Below are 22,071 nucleotides of genomic sequence, written 5' to 3' on the forward strand. Positions count from 1 at the left end.
TCATTTGCTTATTTGACATGCAGCAACTACTGTTACACAAAAAGTGCTCATGCAAACCGAGTAGATGTACGTGGTTTGCTTTCAGTATTAATATCGATCTTTCTAACGAGATTGTTCTGATTTTTCTTTTGCAACAGGCGATTGTACATTTGAATCGAACACGTGTGGTTGGCAAAATGCAAAGGACAATGATATTAATTGGCAATATTTGGCTCTTGGTCACTATCATTATTTTAAAAGGGTTCCCAACGTTGACCATACAACAAATGGGGCATTCGGTAAGTATTTTAGTCGATCTCCTTATACTATTGCGTTAGCAAATAAGTTTCCGGTGATTTTTTTTTAAATTGAAATTGAAATTTAAAACATTTAGTAAAAAAAATAGAAACATGAATCAATTGTGTATTCTCCTTTTTTAGTTAAAATTTTTCGAAATTTTCAACAAAATTTTGAATACCACGTTGTAACCAATCAAAATAAATAAGAAGTTAATGTAGTTTTCTTAAATAATTATTTAGTGCCTACGTAAAGTCAACACAATATACGTCTGTAACACAAACTGAAACAAATTAACATATATAACGGTGACATAATATATACTGATTTATATTTTTGTATACTTTTATGTTTTTATACGTTTATTTTGTTACAGTTTTACTTGTGTCAATTTGGTCTGATGACAGTTTCGTATTGTTTTATATTTCGGGAACATTTCTCTTCATTCAACCGTGTATACGACGGTCATGGTTAGCGATAGCAATTTGATAGAAATTAAAATAGATGACAAATAAAGTTAATTTAGTTTCATTTTTATTATAATAGCAAAAACGAGATGTCAATAATTTCCAATTTCTTTTACACTCGCTTTCTATTCGTATAAACATAAATGTACTAATATTAGTTTGAAAATATCAAAATAGATACAAAATTAACTCCAAAATAAAATATCCGTAAAAAATATATTCCAAAATTTGAAGAAAAAAACGATTAAAAAATTTTGAGAAAAAAAAATGACTCCAAAATTAAATACAACACCGCACAAAAATAGTTGCCAACCTGATATTCTATTTACGGTTACAAAATTGATAATTACGCTCATTTATATGTTTTGATTGCAGTCAGTAGTCCTAAATGATGAAATTATAGGATTACATTATTATCGATCAATTCTTAGTTTTCATTGATATGTTTTTATTTTATGTTAAATTTATGTGAAACAACAACGTTACACATTTAAACTAACCTTCCGACTCTTTGCATACATAACGCAGAGTAAGAAGTATATTTTCTGTTTTCGCTTAATACAATTGCAATCGAATATGAGTTTTTGTTTGGTCATTTTGTTCCTTTTTAAGGATTGTTGGTGATTTTTAGTTTAAATCGGGCATATTTAATCAATTAGTATAACCAGTATTTAATATTTCAGTCAATCATTAATTTTCATCAATAACTACTTTGCTTTATCTGATATCACCGTCCATCAACAATTAATGAAATAAATACACTCGAACACAGATTTAGTAAATAAACTTGCATTTTTTTTTATTCTCACTATTTTATCTGACTGATAAAATATCAAATACAATACATTCAATTAATAGTCTTATCTGAACGACTGTTTTGAATTGATATGTATTGTCTCACAATTATGACTTTAAACCGATGTTTTCTGTATTTTTTATTGATTATAATTTTCATTCTATCATTATTCTTTAATAGGAAGTATTATAGAGTCAGTCTCTTTACGCCCTCTTTCCTTATTTTCCTATGTAATCCTGATATTCCCTGAGAGAAATCTCTTTTGAACTTCGCTCACCAGGTATATTTGCCAAGTAATTTTTGAAATTCTTTCTCATGTGCCCAGTGGCTCTGATAATTACTGGAATGACAACGATCTTCCTAAGATTCCAATTTCTTGTCCATGTCAGCCATAAGACCTTATTATTTCGTTACTCATATCTTGGTATTTTTTTCAGGTCATATCATGTATTTCTCTTCGCATCGTTACACGAACCGTGGAAAAAAGGGCGACTTATTATCCGTTTCTTTTGACCCAACCGGTGAAAAGGGTCTTTGCCTAGAATTTTGGTTCCTCATGGAAGGTTACAAATTCGGCAACCTCACAGTGTTTAAACAGGTAAATCAATGTATCTATTTTTACTCGTGACACATTTTTGTTAGTTGTCGTAGTTATATTGTTCAGGGTGACGTCTAGGCGTGAAGGCGTTATCTTGATCTTCTTATTTTGGAAAACTGATATATTCTTGCAGAAGTACACACTATCAGCTAAATCGACAATAACATTCATAAACTAAGAGTAATGTTTCTGAATTTTTTAGATGAGGATTGAGAGTACGTAGTATTTAAGTTATTCGGACTACTTTTCGCATCTTGTTTTATTTCCACAATGCTCCTAAAATTTTTACTAGAATGACCTGTGGCGTAACACAGATAAAGAACTTGGTAAAATTAAGTTCTAAGTGACATTGCTTTGAAGATTGACGGTTCACTTTTCAGTGTGGGCGATATCCAGAATGCAACTGCGAATCATTTATGACTGTTGCCAAGTAAGTGCAGACAGAATGAGAATATATATGAAATAAATTCCCGAGTTCAATAGAAAAACTCCTGAATTCGATAGAAAGGTTACCTAAATCGACAAGATACACCCAAAATATTCGGGGATTACATCGGCCGAAACGTTGTAAAAATAATACTGAAGATGAGAACAGTAGTCCGAAAAAACCCAGGTAGTACACAATAAGCAGTTTCTAGAATATGAACACGGTAACAATGCTTCTCCACATCTTATATGAAGTATTATTGATCTAAAAGTTTCGTAGAGTAAAGCTCAAATTTAGTATCTAAATGTATCAAATCTGACGTTGTTACTTTAACTAATTAAATGCCCATTGTCTCAAAATAAAGTTATTTAATTGCCCAATTATAGAAGGTGCATTAAGATAACTAAAATCCTGTGAAAACATACTCAATTGTCGTGAAAAATGCGGATGAACCGGAGATGAAGCTATTTTTATTTCGTACTAGCAGGTCACCCGGTATTTCCCGGTCGTAAACTACGCATACATATTATAATTTAATTAATACAGAAACTGAGGCATGTGTATGCGAGTATTATCAGTTTACTTCTTGCAAGTAAAGACAAAATACTCGAGCTAGGATCTAAACCAAAACCTAATGACATAGAGTCAAGTACTTTAAAAATTACGCCAGTTTGCACGACTTTTAGAAAATGTTTTCGCAAAATCTTATTATTTACATAAACAAGCAGCCATGTTTCTCGACCGCGCATGTGCAGTCATGAAACAGTTAGAAAACGAATAAATATCCTCTTAGTCCGACGTACAATTTTTTTCAATTTTAACTAGTTAGCAGCTCTTTTTTTTTCGAAGAAATATTGATTAAATTTTTTCCACGTGACTGAATATAATATATACAAAATTTCAAGTCTGTAGATCAAAAATCCATTGATGAGATTGTCGTTGTTCCTCTTTGATTATTTTATTGTTGGGGCTAATTTTTATTTAAGCTAAGTTTTCCATGATGGAATAAGACACTTTCCTAGCGTTATTTAAGGTAATATTATATTTATGCGGGTATTTAAATCTATTTCTAATTTTAACAATATATATTTGTTTTTACATTAAAAGAATAGGGAGGATTGAAGTAAATATTATATTTCTTTGGGCTAGAGTTTTATGGCTTACAAAAAAGCCAAGTAAATTTGTGTTGTTTCTCTTTAGTTATTTTTAGACCGGTGCCTTTTTTATAGAACATATTATAAAACTATAGTAACAAATAAAGAAGGGGAAAATGTCAACTTTACATTATTTATTTATTTATATATCTATCTCTCTCTCATTCTCTCTCTATCTCTCTCTTTCTCTATCTCTCTCTCTACATATATATATATATATAATATAAAGCTGAATGTGTGTGTGTGTGTGTGTTTGTGTGTGCATGTCTGGTCACGAATAGACTCCTATATGGTTGACTATTTTAAAAAACTGATTACATATAATGATAGAAGATGGATCGAGACACAGGAATCAGTATGCTTGATCTGGCAGAACAGTGGTTCATTAAAATTGTGGGGTCTGCGGTCGCGCCTGGTCCACAAAGTATGGAAATAAAAAAAAATTTAAAATAAAAAAACGTTTACAAGTGTTTTTTTGATATAGATGCACATAAGAATACTTTGATAAGTATGTTTTAACTTAAATAGGGATGATATAAAAAATTGTGGGCTCTGCGATCGCGCCTGGCCTCCATGGAATGGAAATAGACATAAACTTTAATAAAGACTTTTCATATCTATCTGTGTAAGTATACTTTGATAATTATGTTTCAGTTTGAAGAAATATGGTATAATAAAATCATGGGGTGTTCGTTCGCACCTGACCTCCATAGAATGGAAATATGTCACAAAGTTTAACAAGGTTTTTTAATATAGATCCACAGAATATTGTGATAAGTGTTTCCGTGTGAATAGGTATGGTATAATAAATTATAGATTTTTTCAATTTTATTTTTACTTTCATCATATTTTGCTTTGGTTTTGATACCCCCAAATTCGAAGCTATCTCATTACAACCCTTCCTGTTCATGACCTATCATACTATCATAAATCAGAGTCCATTTTTTGTAGGCTGTTTTTGAACCCAGTCAACGACGGGTAATTTTTCTAGTATATATATATAACGCTGTCCGGGAACTAAAACGTTGTGGCGTCAGTCGCAAAATATATAAAGAATAGAAAAGAACTTCAACTGCCTAGTTTGTTGTAGAACGACATTTATTTGCCCATTCTCTTGTTATCACTGTGACGTCCTTAACTTGATCCTGTTCTCGAACGTCATCCACGTCTCTAATGTAATCGGTCCTCTACCGAGATCTCGAACGTTGTTTTCGTCTCTAACGTGATCTCACTTTTAACATCTTTATTTTTTTTCCTTACCGGTGACCTCATGTGGCATGCATATGATTACGTGCATCGGCGCTGTTACACACACACACACACACACACACACACACACACACATACATATATATATATGCATATATATAATTATTTTTCACTATAATAATTAAATACCTACAGACACTAGTGTTTAATCCTTTCGGGAATCTTCAGTGCAGGGTGTCACAATTAACACCAGTCGAACGATTCGAACTCGGCAACACGAGACATCTCTGGCTCGATTAGCAAAGACCGTACCCATTCGGCTACCATTAACCGCGTGAAATAACGTTGAATTTAAACATTTTAATTTTTAAATGTTCTTTACGTCAGTCACACAGTGATCTAATCGTTATACGATGATCTATGCATAAGAGCTAAATTGACCGACTGTAATTCAACTGAAAGTGCTTAACGATAAGAGACGAATTTCTTAAAGGGCCTGTCACAATATATATATATATATATATATATATATATATATATATATATATATATATATATATATATATATATATATACGTTTGTGCGATTTGATTTTTATATATTATGATTTTATGTTATATTCCAGAGCAACTCTTCCGAGAAAGAAATAATGTGGCAATTGTCTGTATTCAAATCCTCGTCTTGGACCAGAGCATCCTTTTATGTGACAAGCAACGAACCTTATCAAATCGGCTTTCGAGCTGTGAAAGGCAGCGGAAGTGATGGCTTCATTGCACTAGACGATATTAATTACTCCGGTACAATCTGTGCAGGTAATCACTTTTAAATAACTCATTTTTATGTGGTCTTATAATCTTTTGGACGTTATTTATATAGATTATGATATTCGTTTAATATATTAGCAGACACATGAGAAGTATATCTTCATCCCCAAAACATAAACCATACATAGTTAAGTTGAAACATCATCAGTTTTTTCACTGCAGTGTTGTGTGCTTGTTTCTCATGTAATTCGAAGGTATATAATCCGACCAACTTATTGCAATTACACCTCGCTAACATAATATTTCTCCATCCACTTGACTAGCAGCAAAATATAACCCCTTCATTGTTGGAGTTGCTAGATGGCGGGTGATTTTCTAATTTAATAGGAACCTACCTAGGATAGCTTGTTTTTTTTTTTTGTATTATCTCCTGTTCTCGGTCCCTGGGGATATATTAACATGTCGAAATGTAAATTTTATGCAAACAAACATTTCTGCATAACTCCCCACAAAGGTTGTTTACTATACATTTGCAAGTGGTGATATGTGTTGCTTATGCTGAATAAGAGTAAGAAAAAAGAAACAATTTCACATATAAGAAACCCCAAGAAAAAATAACAAAGTCAGATCATGCAATACGTTCATAGAAAAAAAAGTCGAAACTTACGTTTATGTCTGTTTATTAACTGTTAAAATTGCTAATACGAGAAATGTTCTAATGTCATGCCTCCTATATTTTTCATTCGCCTGAGAAGATCAAAATGGATTGTAAATTGCATTGTTATAATAATTGGACTCATGCCTTCATGATCTGAAAGTTCCATCTCTCTGTTCAAGCTATTGCGGTCATGGCCCTGCGTTAGAAGTAGATGTGTGTCGTAGAATTCTTCCGTGCATAAAAAATTGAACAGATCAAATTTCACCGGCGCCTGCTGAATGTTTACGAAGCCGATGCAGTTGATGTCAACACAGTAAGGAGATGGGTCCGTCGATTTTAGAGATGTGAATGACAACGCGCTCTCTAGCGTCAACAGAGTATGGCAAACCTGCATTTAGAATGTTGTTGACTATGTGGGGAAATAAATTCTGGAGCACAAAGGTTAGCCCGATTTAATGGAACATGTGTTTTTAGCGCTTTTATGCTTTAACCTTTGTGTTTAAAAGTAGGAGTCCTTTCACTTTGAATGACCCTTGTATTTCATATTAGAAAATTGTGACTTTTGTGTTTCCCTTATGGGGAGGATGCTCATTTGTTTGTCCATTTACACATTGCAATCTGTTTTGTTTGTTTATTTATTACGAACAAATTTTGATTATATTGTTGAAATACTTGTAGTTGACTTTCACGGTATGTTTGTTATGCCTGAGCTTACAATTTATTATGTGCATCCTATGTAGTTCTGTCGTTTTAAGAGTTTTGAAAGTGTTCTTTTCTTTTATTTCCTGCATTATCAATATCTATATAATGCCCCCCGTTTCTTTCTATTTGCAGTAACGCCTAAAGAAGCGACACCGGATACTAGCACAACAGTTTCTCCGTCACCACCAACGACAACACATCCAATAATTCGTAATTAAATGAATTTTTAGAATATATATATATATATATATATATATATATATATTTTATTTACACATATACACATATGTACATATATGCAATGGTGCTAGTTGGCCGTTGACCCCCCAAAGAAGGGTTCATCCGCCCTTTGAAAGGTCTTGTTTTTAATCCTTCATGGAGACTAGCCACCCTCCTCACCAGACAAGCTGGTGGGGGAACCGGTTTAGTCGCCGGTGGCCCGACCATGTGGCAGGTAGTACTGGATTACATGGTACCAGTAGCATATAGCATGACCTGACTATATATATATATATATATATATATATATATATATATATATATATATATATATATATATATATATATATATAGGGTGTCCGTAAAGTTACTATACAGTCTTACGTGGCATGCTTGATTAAATAAACCTGTAAAAAATAAATATTTACTATTCATACAAATAAAATACAATAAAACAATAAGACTGTATAGTAACTTTACGGACACCCTGTATATTAGTGATGGGACGATTACACATTTTTCCGGATTTCGATACAATTACAGATTTCATACTAAATTCCTGACTCCGATACAATTACCGATTCCGATTCCGAGTCTTTATAAATATTTAAATATTAAACCATAAAAGTGTTATTTTATATTGCTTACCATAAAACACACATCTTATGTGCCTATAGTTTCTCAAATGTAAAAAAGACACATTTGTGAGGGGGTAATCTAGAGATTTTCGTCTTGCTGGAAGTTTAAATCAATGAATATTTATTATTACTACAAGCAATGAAAGATGTTTCTTAAAAGAAAATCAAATAAAAAAGATAATTTAAGGAATCGGTTTTGGTATCGGAAAACAGGCTATAATTTTTCCGATACCGATACCGATACAGATTCCGGTACCCCAAAAAGCTGTACTTTTTCGATTCCCGATTCAAAATCATCGTCCACACACTAATATATATATATATATATATATATATATATATAGATATATATATATATATATATATATATATATATATATATATAATGTGTGTTGGATTATATTAGAGTAGATTTAATCAAAATTTAAGTGCTTATGCAATTAGCATGTCAAAAACAAAATATGTAGATTTTTAAATATCTCATATTATCGGCATTTAAATCCTCATATATATATATATATATATAATGATCAACATTTTGGTACATTACTAAGATAAGACGGAGAATTATTCAGTTTACCAATCGTATTTCTGTGAACGAAATTGATCCACAATTATGCCGAAGTTATTTGTTTTAAAAAAATGATTAGTAAGGTGATAGAATGTAGCAACATTTTATATATTTATATATGCTCTTTTGTTTAAAGAGCGTCCACTTAAAATAGGTATATATACATATATATATATATATATATATATATAAAGAATAGAATTTATATGCAAAAACATATTTTCATACATCTATCCATCTCTCTCTCTCTCTCTCTCTATATATATATATATATATATATATATATATATATATATATACATATATATATATAATTATTTCCACAGCAAAATCAACGTCGCAGCACAAAAGAGCAATGGCAGACAACAACCCGGAATCCAAGACTCGAATTTCGCCCTCATTTGAATTCATCCGTTAAACATATTCGAAACCTGAGCATATTCGAAACATGCGAGGCAAGCACTCTGTAAACTGAGTAAATGTCCCGCACACAAGAAAGTCTATCAACTAACACAGACCAAGCAAACCGCGGCGATCGGACTGTGCAATGGACCTACTTCGTCTCTACAAGGGGTGTGGTCATCCAACCACCTATAACCCAAGCCGATGTCTCACAAGTAGGAATTTTCAACTCGTTAGGACGACGCCATTCAGAACTGCTAACCTAGCGAGAAATTAGTAATAGGAACGGGGATTCGAAACCCGGGTTCGGATATGTCTAATTGATGAGCCCAAATGAGGGTGAAACTTGAGTTTGGGATTCCGGTTTGTTGGATGTCAAGGCTTTTGTGAGCTGCGACTTTATTTGGCTGTGGAAATAATTATATAACCTCTCACATTCTGAAAAATATATATATGTGTGTGTGTGTGCGCGCACACGCGAACGCGTGTGTATGTATAGAATAAGTTTAGTTTAAACAGTGCTAGAAAAGTAGACAAGATTGATTTGCGTATTAGACACACAGAATAGAGGAACAATTCTTTCGCCTAGGTCTCATGTTTAAAGACTTTCTACAAAATTCTTGCTGCTTTATTTTTGTCTACTTTCACCAGTGCTATACGCGTTTTATACCGAAGTACTGTTATGTCCCTAAATACGGTAAAATAAATGAAGATGGCAAACAGATATGTTGGAACGTGAGGAGAGTCAAGCCAGCACCCTTTAAAGAAGGGACACTCTAGCCTCATAAGAATTGCTTGGGCAACCCCGTTCACCGATCTTGACGCTTCAGGCAGTAAGCAATCAACTAACTCCACTACAACAGGAGAAAGGCAAGGCATGAACGCGTGGAGCTTCTAGTTCTACCCAAAACAATAAGTCAAAATATAAAAGACCACCGAAATGGTTTAGTTTTTTCCAAGTCGATTGTGCAAAACAAATCTTCGTCAGCAATATACGAATACGTAGGTAGATTTGCTATCCGACTCCTTAAGTCGATTACAGTTAAACTATTATCAGGGCTAGTACAACAACACATTCTTTTTAATGCTTTGACTCTCCAGTGTGTATCCGTTGATGTCTTATATGTCGTTATTTCGAGGGATGTGGTTCTCGGTTTATTAACCGTGTTCAACTGTGTCAGATATATACTATTTTTTTTTACATAGGCATCACCACATTATCAAGGCCCAGAGGCCACTCAAGGATAAGGGTTAAAGAGTGTACAGTAGCAATTGGACAATATAGTAATCATTAGTAATGAAAATTTGGTAAATTTGATAACTTATATGGAACGGCTCATCAAGAACTTATTTACTTTAGACTTGAACACAACCATATTGTAGTCAGCCGGAAAGCAAGAAAACGGAAGACAATTCCACAGGCGTGCAGTTCTAAGAAAGAAGCTTTGTTCATGGAATCTACGTTTAGATTTAGGCACAGATAAAGAGTGGGGGAAATTATTGATAGTGTTTACAGCTAGACGAGTGTTTCTTGTGAAAGTTTGGCGAAAGTTTAGAGAGTCAAAATAATGATAAGAGGATTCTGTTATCATAGTCCTAATTATTATATACTCATTTGGAATAGTCCAGTGCGTATATTAATGGGGATGATACCACATCAATCATAATAGAAATAAGCATAACTAACGCAAATGACATGGGAATTACACGGAATGAAAAACATATTTAATCAACAAATATGTCTTGATGAAACTTATATTTTTGGGATAGCGCAAACTATTCGTTTTTCAACCAATAACACGCAGCAAATATAAGCTTAACATTTATATGATAATAGTTCCCCATTTAAATATAGAACTTGCCCAAATTATATAAATAAATAAATACTCAGAAAGTAATATTGTGTTATATAGTTCAATATAAAAACTGAAATAACAATGTAAGAGATAATTTAATTTACCCCTCCACTTCTTGGCAGACATTTCGGCCTATTTTTTAAAAGCAGCTTCTTATTCAAAACTGTATTTCGTCTTTTTACTAGTGTAATGTACGGATTAAATAATGACGGCACAAGAAGAATATAAAGATGACATTTACCAGTGAAAATATTGATTTCCCAGGATATATGATCTATGCATCGTATTTCTATTTCTGTTTTGTTTTGCTTCTTTTTAGCACATTCACCTTATGACTGCGCATTCGAAAAGGGTTTTTGCAAATGGACTCAGGCTACCGATGACGATTTTGATTGGTCGATTGGTACGGAGGACACTGATACAGACGACACTGGTCCATTAAAAGATCACACACTCGTATCAAGTAAGTTTTGTTAGTGAAATTTTCATTTCATTCCGTTTAGGTTCTTCGTTTTATGATGTTATCACCTCTCTTTTAGGATTTGCGCCGTTCGTAAACAATACTTATTACAAACTATGTATCCTCCACTCTATTATAAAGAGCAATATATATATATATATATATATATATATATATATATATATATATATATATATATATATATATATATCCAAATATATTTATAGCAAGTAACTACTTAGAAACGTTCTACCTCATTCTTGAAGGAAATCATCAAACTAAATTTACTCTGATTATTTCCTCCATAATTTCTATTTGAAGCAGGTAGACTACAGTGAGACATTCAAGTTCATTTCCGAAGTTATTCATTAAGTTAAATGTAAATCTATTTTCATAAAACTATTTCTACTACTACTACTACTACTACTACTACTACTACTACTACTACTACCACCCCACCACCACCACCACCAGGTTCTACTGATATATAGAGGTCTTTTTACCTAAATACTCTCTCTCCCTCTCCCTCTCCCTCCCCCTCCCTCTCTCTCTAAGTTGTCATACGAAATAATTTTAAGTATGTACAAAATTTGAGGATTCAAATGTTTTCAGTTTTTCCAACTAATATGTTCCCGCTTATCAAGGGTCAGAGACCACACAATCATAAAGGTTAACGCAATTTTCGTCTGTGAATTTACACCGCGAAACGATTGGAAACAATGAGTGAAATAGCTAGACACTATCATCAGGTGTCAGAAGTCTCTTTATACAAGGGATTTTCAGAACAATCTGGCATGAGAATACCTTCTCTGAAAGTAAACACTTACTAAATATTCAAAATCACATAGTATTCGTGGCACAAATAAGATTTACTCGCTATGGTCAACCAAGACTGTCTTTTACAAGGAATGGTAAACCTTCTCCGGGTGATGGCACCTCAATTAAAAGTACGAAACTTGATACTCAACCAAACTAGATGAGCTCTTGTCCTGCACGCCAGTAAGACCATGAGAGTACAAGAAACATATACTACTAGCGGGGTGTTTGGAGGGGTGTGTGTGTGTGTGTGTGTTGAGGGAAGGTAGATCAAAACAACGTTGGCCGTGTGTTGGAGGTGTAAAAGAAAAAAATAGTTTTAGTAGAAGAGTAGGCTTGAATCCCGAACCTTTGACGCAGAGGTGGAAAGGAAACCCTGCGATCTAACCATCTCGACCACGGAAAAAAGATGAACTGATGAGTGTGTTAAGTGGACGTTTTAAAGCGAAATTAGCAGGCACGAGAACGTTAAGTCGCGTGATGTTTGACCTTGCTTTGCGCTAAAAGCCAGTTTCTGTTTTCCCCGCTACGCGGCGATCAAAAATCATCTCGAAAATAGCTTGTAAAAGTCGGGTAAATTAAAGATAGCCGCGACCCGAGTTCCTTAGTCGTAGATATTATTATTTAGACAGCATATAAAAAGTTTTAAGAAGGAGCGAGCCAACCGAGAATCACGGCGAAAAAAGCCTTTTGTAGACATACACAAAAGCAAACACACACACATACATACATACATACATACATACATACATTTGTATGTATGTTTGACCTTGCTTTGCGCTAAAAGCCAGTTTCTGTTTTCCCCGCTACGCGGCGATCAAAAATTATCTCGAAAATAGCTTGTAAAAGTCGGGTAAATTAAAGATAGCCGCGACCCGAGTTCCTTACTCGTAGATATTATTATTTATACAGCATATAGAAAGTTTTAAGATGGAGCGAGCCAACCGAGAATCACGGCGAAAAAAGCCTTTTGTAGACATACACAAAAGCAAACACACACACATACATACATACATACATACATTTTCGCGTATATATATATATATATATATATATATAGATAGATAGATAGATAGATAGATAGATAACGTATTTAAATTGTCATTTAGAGAGATAGAAATGATATTGCCAAATTCGTTACTAATTAAGATATAAAGGAGAATATTAATGAAATAATCGAATGTCTGTGTATCTCATGTAAAGATCAATTGTTTGCCCCAGAAAAAGGTGTCCCATGATTTCTTAGAACTTTGACTATAGTAAAATGAAACACCCTATAAGTTATTTTCTTCTTTAATTTTTTTGGTCCTCATTATCTTTCTTATTTATTTATCATTTTTTACTTCATTACTCAGAGGTTATTCCACATCAAAAGAGATATCCGTACGAACACTGGAGAAGAATAATTTTCTCTGCAATTTTTGACAATGTGTATGTACTTACTGTAAAGATGTAATAAACATAATTGCTGTTTTACTCACATGTACGGAATCAGGGTCCATGCATGTTTTTTTTTAAAAACCATATGCAAAAGATCCAACGAGATTTATTATCAACGTAAGGATTCACAATCTCAATCGCTCACTGATCACACATTATCAATGGATTTCTAAAGGATTGTTACTTCTGCGCGTCTTCATTAAATATGACGAAATAAAATAAGGCGTCATCGGTGTTCAGCTATTATTAATGAAAAAATCACACTATCGAAATGTTGTCAATCGAATCTCTTATATTCAATCACGTCGAAGAAGTGTTAAATGGATATCATCTCCACAGAATATTCCACATTTCAACTGCCAGAAAAGATTCTCCACTTCCTCAATAACGGGGACAGAATACATTTACGCTATGACAGTCCTCTGAGGCAGGTTATCTATCACATCATGATTGACCACCGACGCATTACTGAACAGATTTGTATAATGCGGCCAAGTAGTTTATTTGGATCTCTACTTGAACCTGTACCATCTTAATAAAGTTACACCATAGTCCAAAACGAGGGCGAAACTCAAATCTAGAGATTCTGGTCTTCGGCTACACTAGTGATAATTAACCCAGATTCAAAATCACTTTTTAATTCACAACACACACACACAGACACACACACAGACACATAGACACACACACATAGACACACACACACACACACACACACATATATATATATATATATATAAACGTCCTTTTAAACTCTGTTGTAACTTTATATAAAGATTGAAATATATATATATATATATATATATAGAGAGAGAGAGAGAGAGAATAAATGACAAAAATATACATTTCTTAACTAAAAATAAATTATTTAAAAAAAAGGCTTACAATTAGTATATATATATATATATATATATATATATATATATATATATATGATAAATGACAAAAAATTATATTCCAAAATACATGATGTTGACAATTTTGTATTTTATTCCTTTAAACCAATTGACTTTTCCAGTTCTTGACAGTATCTGTTTCGTAGCGCAAAATCAATCACTTAATTATTATATCAATTAGAGAATCTATTATGCCCTTTACTCGTCAGAAGAAATCGCAACAATCAATCCACCAAAGGGAATTAAAATGTTATACGACATGATTAGAATCCGAAATTTGGAAGAGAAGCTGCAGTTACGTTATATTTTTCAATTACGCCACCTTGGATTTTAATCAAACAAAGTCATTTAATCCCCCTGTACGTTCTAACCAATTAATTAATTTATGAATCTTCTCACAAAACATACTATTTAATAATTACTAAATTTATTAATTTTATTAATTCTCATTTATGTCTACCTACTTATGAGTATAATTTCACCAAAATATACGTCATAGATTACAGATCAATATACATGTCCTAATATACGAAACTAAAACTAATTTACAAAAAAATTAAAATTAAAATTAAAAAAGATGGCGTAATTGAAAAATATAAGGTAACTGTAGCTACTCTTCCAAATTTCGGATTCTAACCATGTCGTATAACATTTTAATTCACACACAGACACGTTCACTTTTATAGATACATAGATAGATATGTGTGTGTATGTATAGTATGATAATCTTGACATCTGTCGTCATTGAAAACAAAAAGCAAGGGGAAGAATAGAGATTTATGTTAAAACGGAAAGCGAACATACGAAATCATCACACGAATAGAAGTTTTATATAAAAAACGAAAAACATGTATATGCAAGGAAATTTCTTTTATTGAAGAGTTTTGTGTTAGTATTCTTCGAAATTTAAGTTTTTATTTGAAGTATTCAGTTTTTCTTTTTCCACAAAAAGGTATATTAGAAAGATGAATTTGGGACGCTAAAACACAGGTAATCGAAAAATAGTTTGAAATTCAAGGTTAGCTTTTTTTTTCATATACATAAATTAAAATCAATTTTTTAAGAATAAAATATGCGATCGGAAAACATTATCACATACCTTATAATTAATAATTAATGGGCATGAAGACAGAAATTGCTGAAGGTGGATTGGAGACCATTGTCTGATTATAGATTTTACCGTAAAAATTTCAAGTCTTACCGCTCCAATACATTAGCATCTAAAATACTTTTTTTTTTTAAAATATATTTTATATATATCAATTAGCAATATGAATTTTGAATAGTAATTGCAGAAGATTTTTATGAAATAAAAATATGGAATAAAACAGGTCTTTTTTTTAAATAAAATAACTTTTTCATTAAGTAATTACACATTTTCACTTTTTTTTTTCGTTTAAGTCTCATAACAGTTTATGGCGTAGTGTGCTCGTTTCGTGTTTCCATTTATTTCTAGTCAGTTTCTGTTTTTACATAAAACTCTATTATGCCCTCTTTTTAGTTTCGAACAATATGACAGATCAGTTTACCCAATTACCTACATTTAATCCGCTGTATTATTAAAATGTATCATCATCAACACTAGCATCATCATTGTCGTCATCATCATCGTCATCATCATCGTCATCATCATTATCTTCTTCGAGGGAGTGCCCATCTTGCATGGTCGTAAAATACGCTTAAATATATTTTAATTAATGCAGTAATCGGATTTATCATTTAACACCCAATTATCTATTTAATATTATATTGTACCTAATATATAGTACTGATTTCAAAGTTTAAAAAATAGCTTCAGCGAGATTCGAAACTTAAACATGAAGCTCTTCAACTGGGTTCTTTTCTGTTTAAGCTATTGATAGATAGATAAGAAAGATTAAACCACTTTGAGATATGAATGAATTTGCGCATGCGCAAAAGTAACAAAAATTGTCGGTAAATTGAAATAGAAATTTAACATTAAAAGTTGCCGCCAATTTTGTACGCGTTATTCATCAATCTAAACAAATTTTACTTGTTATAAATCGACCTTGGTGTTATAAATCGACCTTGGTGTATGATTACTATTTCCTGTCATTCTGTCCGTTACATTTCTTCATGGGTTCTACTCGGTGAATGTGAAGTTTTGTGTTGATCTGAAACACATTTTTTGAAAATTCGTTACTCGAATATTTTTTTTATACGTTATTTACTTATTCCGATTTTTTGCAGTGATATCAGACTTCTGAAATATCCACCTACTTATATATATATATATATATATATATATATATATATATATATATATATATATATATGGGTTTGTTTTACTGTACACATAAATTCGAAAAAGTTGTCACAAAACAAATATAGAACAAAGAAATGTCATCAAAGGCAAGATAAGTTACTTTTTCACCCAACTGGATATGTTTTTCATGTTTATATTTTATGTAATATGTTTATTCAGCTCGAAAAACATAGAGTTTACCGATGTATTGGAAAATTCAGAATGGCGCCGACTCGCTCCCTCGGAAACGGTAAGTTTCGGAAAAGGAGTTATAAATAAAAAAACAGTCAAGATACTGTTAAAAAACCGCCGAATATATGTCAGCCTATGTCATGGTAACATATGTTGAGCGAGTTTCTAACAGTATTTTGTCTGTTTTGTTTTTAAATTTATTTCTAACTCCTTTTCCCAAACTTACAGTGTTAAAGAGAGAGTCGGCTGCCATTTTAAATTTTCCAATACATCGGTAAACACTGTATGATTTTTAACTGAATAAACATGTTACATTAAATATAAACACTAAAAACATATCCAGTTAGGTAAAAAAGTAACTTATCTTGCCTTTGATAACATTTATTTGTTCTATATTTGTTTTGTGACAACTTTTTCGAATCTATGTGTACAGTAAAACAAACTCATATATATATATAAATATATATACATATATATATATATTATGATACATATATATATGCGTTAAATAAATAAAAGTGTAAAAAACACATAAATTATAAAGTAATAAAATATGTATTCATTCTTTTAATTGTGATATACGATTGTGCATATTTAATAATAATAATAATAATAATAATAATAATAATAATAATAATAATAATAATAATAATGTCTTATGAATTAAATATCCTTTCTCACTTTCAGACGCTGGTCACTACGCCTTCATCGAAACATCTTCCCCGCGCAAGTTTCACGATAAAGCCAGACTTATTAGCCCTCCGTTAAAAACCGGGGGTCCGATGTGCCTCTCATTTTGGTATCACATGTATGGGGAAGATGTCGACGCTTTAAACATCTACGTAACCCACTATAAAAAAACGGGAGTGCCGTCTTGGTCACGTGTCGGAACTTTGAACCGGAAGTGGTATGAAGAGAGAATGTCCTTTTATGCTTTGCCGAACATGCACATTGTATTCGAGGCTGTCTGTGGAAATAGTTATAAGGGCGACATTGCATTGGATGATATCTCGTTCAAAACCGGCTACTGTCACGGTAAGACTGTTTTGCTTCATCGTGGCAAAATTTACACAGGCTTTGCCAAATCAAACCCTGAGGCAAGTGTAGAAATATATCCTACATGTATAGAGTATTGTTAACTACCCTTTTCCTATCGAGTAGATTCACCCCCTAAAAATATGACAATACATCCTAACTGCTTGCAAGTATTAGATAATATTCGTGTTGATGCATTTATTGGTCTGTTATCTATCTATCTATTTATCTATCTGTCTTTCTGTCTGTCTGTCTGTCTATCTGTCTGTCTACATAATTTTCTATCTAACAAGTGAGTAGACAACAGAGATTTGAATCGTCATCTTTTGAGACAGGTTGTCAAACTTTGTCAAACTCTGTGACCGGTCAGTTTGCACCGGAAAATATGAGAAGCAGGACCGTATGTGACGTGTCACGTTTTCCAATTTGTGCAAGCATAATTTAGTTGGGTTCTAGATGCCGAGAAAGAACGGAGACATACAAAATCCCACAACACCATCTGTCACTTCCTTCTGCTGTGTCGAATACTTGGAAGTGGATAAAAATTGTAAACTCTGACAACGCCATGGTCTATATCTTGTGAAACATCTTCCTTAAAACAGGCCCGGCTCTGCAAAATATGAATAGCTTGAATATGACCTAATACATCCTTACTGCTTGCCAAGATCCAGTCCCTGTTAAGTATACATTAAATCTGCATTTTTTTACATGCAATATTCTGAAATGAAAACATTTCTTGCACTGACAATGCTCAATGTAGCTAACTTCGATGATCTAACGAGAAACAGCTGTTAACGTGATTATGCAATACTAACACGCAGAATCTTAAATGTAATGTAAATAAAAATCTTACTATCAAACCTCTTAACCATTTTCTCCTCTGTGCTATTGTTCTCTACTACTAAATCCCTTGCACTGTTATTGGTAATATGCCATATATTCGGTGAACCAAGCAAAAAAAAAAAAAAATACAGAAAATTGAAATGGTCATTACAATAAATATATCAATTCTTTACTGATACCGCTGTAAATTCAAGATTTTTATAGGCTTCAGTAATAATTAAGGTTAGGACAACAGAGTATTCTTTTCATTGTTTTGACTCTTAAGTGTTTACTCGTTGAAATCTTATATACTTTTATATAGAGTGATGTGGTTCTTGGTTATTTAATTGTGTCTAACTGTGCCGAATCTCGAGAGTCCAAACAATGATAAGAATATTCTATTTTCATAGTCATAGTAATAACCTACAATAATAAATTTTTAGGTCTAATCTATAGATAGTGACTGGAAATGAATACAAATTATTTTAAGTTAGCTTGCATTGATAGATCGGTTCTCGTGAGATTATCTATTTCAAGTGTCACTAAATTACTGCATGCGACATGATCATTTGTAACGTTACATATTACATATAGAGTCCATCGCAATCACAAAGGAAAGGCAGTAATTCGACTCACGTTTCCAGTTTTAATAAAAGATATTTACTCCAACAACGCATTGCATCTTTTTTTTTAACAGTTCGTTTAGTTTATCTCGTCTGTCGTCTTTTAAAGACGCTCTCATCGCTGTCAGTTTGCGTCTCCATCGCTTCTCCGGCATCATGTCTCTTTTTTGTCTCTGATTTTTCTTTCCTTTCGCTGTGATGTCATATCACACACTGACAGTCATTTGCATATGTATTATGCGGCTGTTGTTGCTGCTCCTGCTACCAGGGTCAGCACCCCTGTTACATGGATGCATGACGTCAGTTCATCAGGTTCGCCGATGATACTTTATTTTTGAATGAGTAGATGCTTTTCGTTTTAGGCATTTTATAATGACAAAATTAGTGGCACATTCACGTTGACACACCACTTCGCTTGAAACAGGTCCGGCTCCGCAAAATATGAATAGCTTGAATAGAACCTAATGCATCCTTACTGCGTGCCAAGATCCAGTCCCTGTTAAGTATACATTTAATTTGTAACGTTACATATTACATATAGAGTCCGTCAGTTTTTTTAAGCGACATTGAGCCTGGCTAATTCCAGATGGGTGATCACTTGGTTGGTTGGTTGTTTTGTTTTACGGCATATCAACCCTTGTCAGGTTATTTAATTCCGAATCTGGTGATTTTGAAGAACGATTTTTTAATATAGTTTATTTGTTTTTTAAGTCGTATTCTACTTAACCCATAGTTGGGACCCTAACAGGTGCTACCACTCCGGGTCAGAGTGGACCTGGGAGCAATGGCAATTAAAGGGTGGCTCCACACTCCCTAAGGCCTGCAAGCTGGGGCCTCACCATCGGATATAGTTTAAGGTCATATTCAGGACCGGTGATCACTTGGGAATACTAAGCGTTGTGTTCGTACAACTGTAGTTGTAGCGATCAGTATATCCAGCAATTAGAAAAAAAGATGAGAGATTTTAGTTGCGCAGCACTGGAGCGCGGAATCTGTCAATGTTTAACCTACGACTACTACGTAGGCTGACTCAAGTAAAGCATTAGCTAAAGCAAGAGATTGCTAATATTTTTTCTGGTTTTCAATTATACTAATTTACATGTGTATTTTTCTAGAGAGAGTATAATTTTATTAATTGTGACGAACATTTTAATGCATTCCTCCACACTAAATAAATAAATTATACGGTGACAAAATTCCACGATCATAACAGGACGATGAAAAATGTTTTCACATGCGCTAAATTAACTGAGAATAAATATTCCTTCATGCTGTATTTTAGCAAACTGTTTACCGCTTAAATATAAAATCAAACATTCAAGGCAACTTAAATGTTTATAAATCGGCAAGCAGCTTTTAAAATCACCTGGAAATATTTTTAAAGGCAAATTAAACGGTCACTAACGTCAGCCATTTTAAATTCTGTAATTAATCATTTTTATTAACATTTCACATCCAACAGAGACGATGAGTGTAGTTGGAAACTGAAGCGGTTGGCACTTTTGTTTTTACTTCAGAGATGATTAGCAGACATAATGGCATATATATATATATATATATATATATATATATATATAACATATAAAATAGTATATACTTTATTTCAATTGAGATTATACATGATTATTTAATGACTAATTATATACAGTGAAACCCGGATATAAGATACTTATTCGGGATCTCTTACACCAGGGTTACACTATATCCTGGATTTCTTATATCCGGGTTATAGTGTACATCACCACAGGCTCTCATTTGGGACCAGAGACAGTTTCTCTTATATCCGTTTTAGTATATTCATGCCTCTTTTATCAGGGTTACACTGTACTAGGTCTTGGATATAACCTTAAACTATATCCGATGGCGAGGCCTCAGCTTGCGGGCTTTCGGGAGTGTGGAGCCACCCCTTAATTGCCATTGCTCCCATGTCCACCTTACCTGGAGTGGTAGTACCTGTTAAGGTCCCAACTATGGGTTAAATAGACACTGGCATGAAAAAAAATAATATATATTTTATTAAAAACTTTTTCTTCAAAATCACTGGAATCGGCATTAAATGACCTAAAAAAAAGGGTTGATATGCCGTAAAACAAAAACAACCAACCAACCAACATTTCTAACTGAAATTACTTGTAGGTTTCACATTCACAAACAAGGTGAATTGGGACAAACACATGGAGGCTGCTTCTAGGAAGGTGGGCTCTCGCTACCGTGCTAGAAAATTATTCAAACTTGAGAGTATTCTGTATCTCTATAAAGCCACTATTCTCCCATGCATGGAATATTATCGTCACTTCTGGACTGATGGATCTGAAGCCACTCTCTCGCTCCTAGATAGTGTTAAAAACGAGTCCGTAACTTACTAGGTCCAACACTGTCGGCCAAACTCGAACTTCTGTCTTATCGCCGAAATGTAGAATCCTTATGCCTGTTTTAATAGTACTTTAATGGAAAGTGCTCGGACGAACTCAAAGCACTAGTAGCCCCTCGACGTAAATACCCTCGACAGACTAGACAAGCAGCAAAATCCCACTATTGCACTGTAGAGAGCACTCGATGCCGTAAAGTTTTCTACTGGAATAGCGTCTACCCTTGAACTGCTAGATTTTGGAATCCCCTCCCAGGCCCTGTCTTCCTGACTTTACTGGCATGCAGAAGTCTAAAAGATATCTTGCTACCCAACTTCCTACATAATATCCCTGCAAATATAATCCCAAATATAAGCCCCCTAACGATTAGTGGCACTGTGTTCTATTAAAGGTGAAAAGACAGTAAAAAATATGG

The 22,071-nt window shown here is 33.2% G+C and overlaps 1 protein-coding gene across 1 annotated transcript in view; it reads left to right on the forward strand.

Annotated features, from left to right (window-relative positions):
• The window catches only part of LOC145292800 (MAM and LDL-receptor class A domain-containing protein 2-like), a 119,763-nt gene that overhangs the window by 57,357 nt on the left and 40,335 nt on the right, over positions 1-22,071 (forward strand). Inside the window, exons 15-20 of the mRNA XM_080138839.1 lie at positions 138-278; positions 1,977-2,137; positions 5,553-5,739; positions 7,184-7,261; positions 11,057-11,200; positions 17,483-17,842. Coding sequence (XP_079994965.1) covers positions 138-278; positions 1,977-2,137; positions 5,553-5,739; positions 7,184-7,261; positions 11,057-11,200; positions 17,483-17,842 — 1,071 coding nt within the window. The remainder of the gene's footprint in view (positions 1-137; positions 279-1,976; positions 2,138-5,552; positions 5,740-7,183; positions 7,262-11,056; positions 11,201-17,482; positions 17,843-22,071) is intronic.

Source organism: Euprymna scolopes, chromosome 14, assembly GCF_053919585.1.
Source record: "Euprymna scolopes isolate OS-2025 chromosome 14, ASM5391958v1, whole genome shotgun sequence".
NCBI lineage: Eukaryota > Metazoa > Mollusca > Cephalopoda > Sepiida > Sepiolidae > Euprymna > Euprymna scolopes.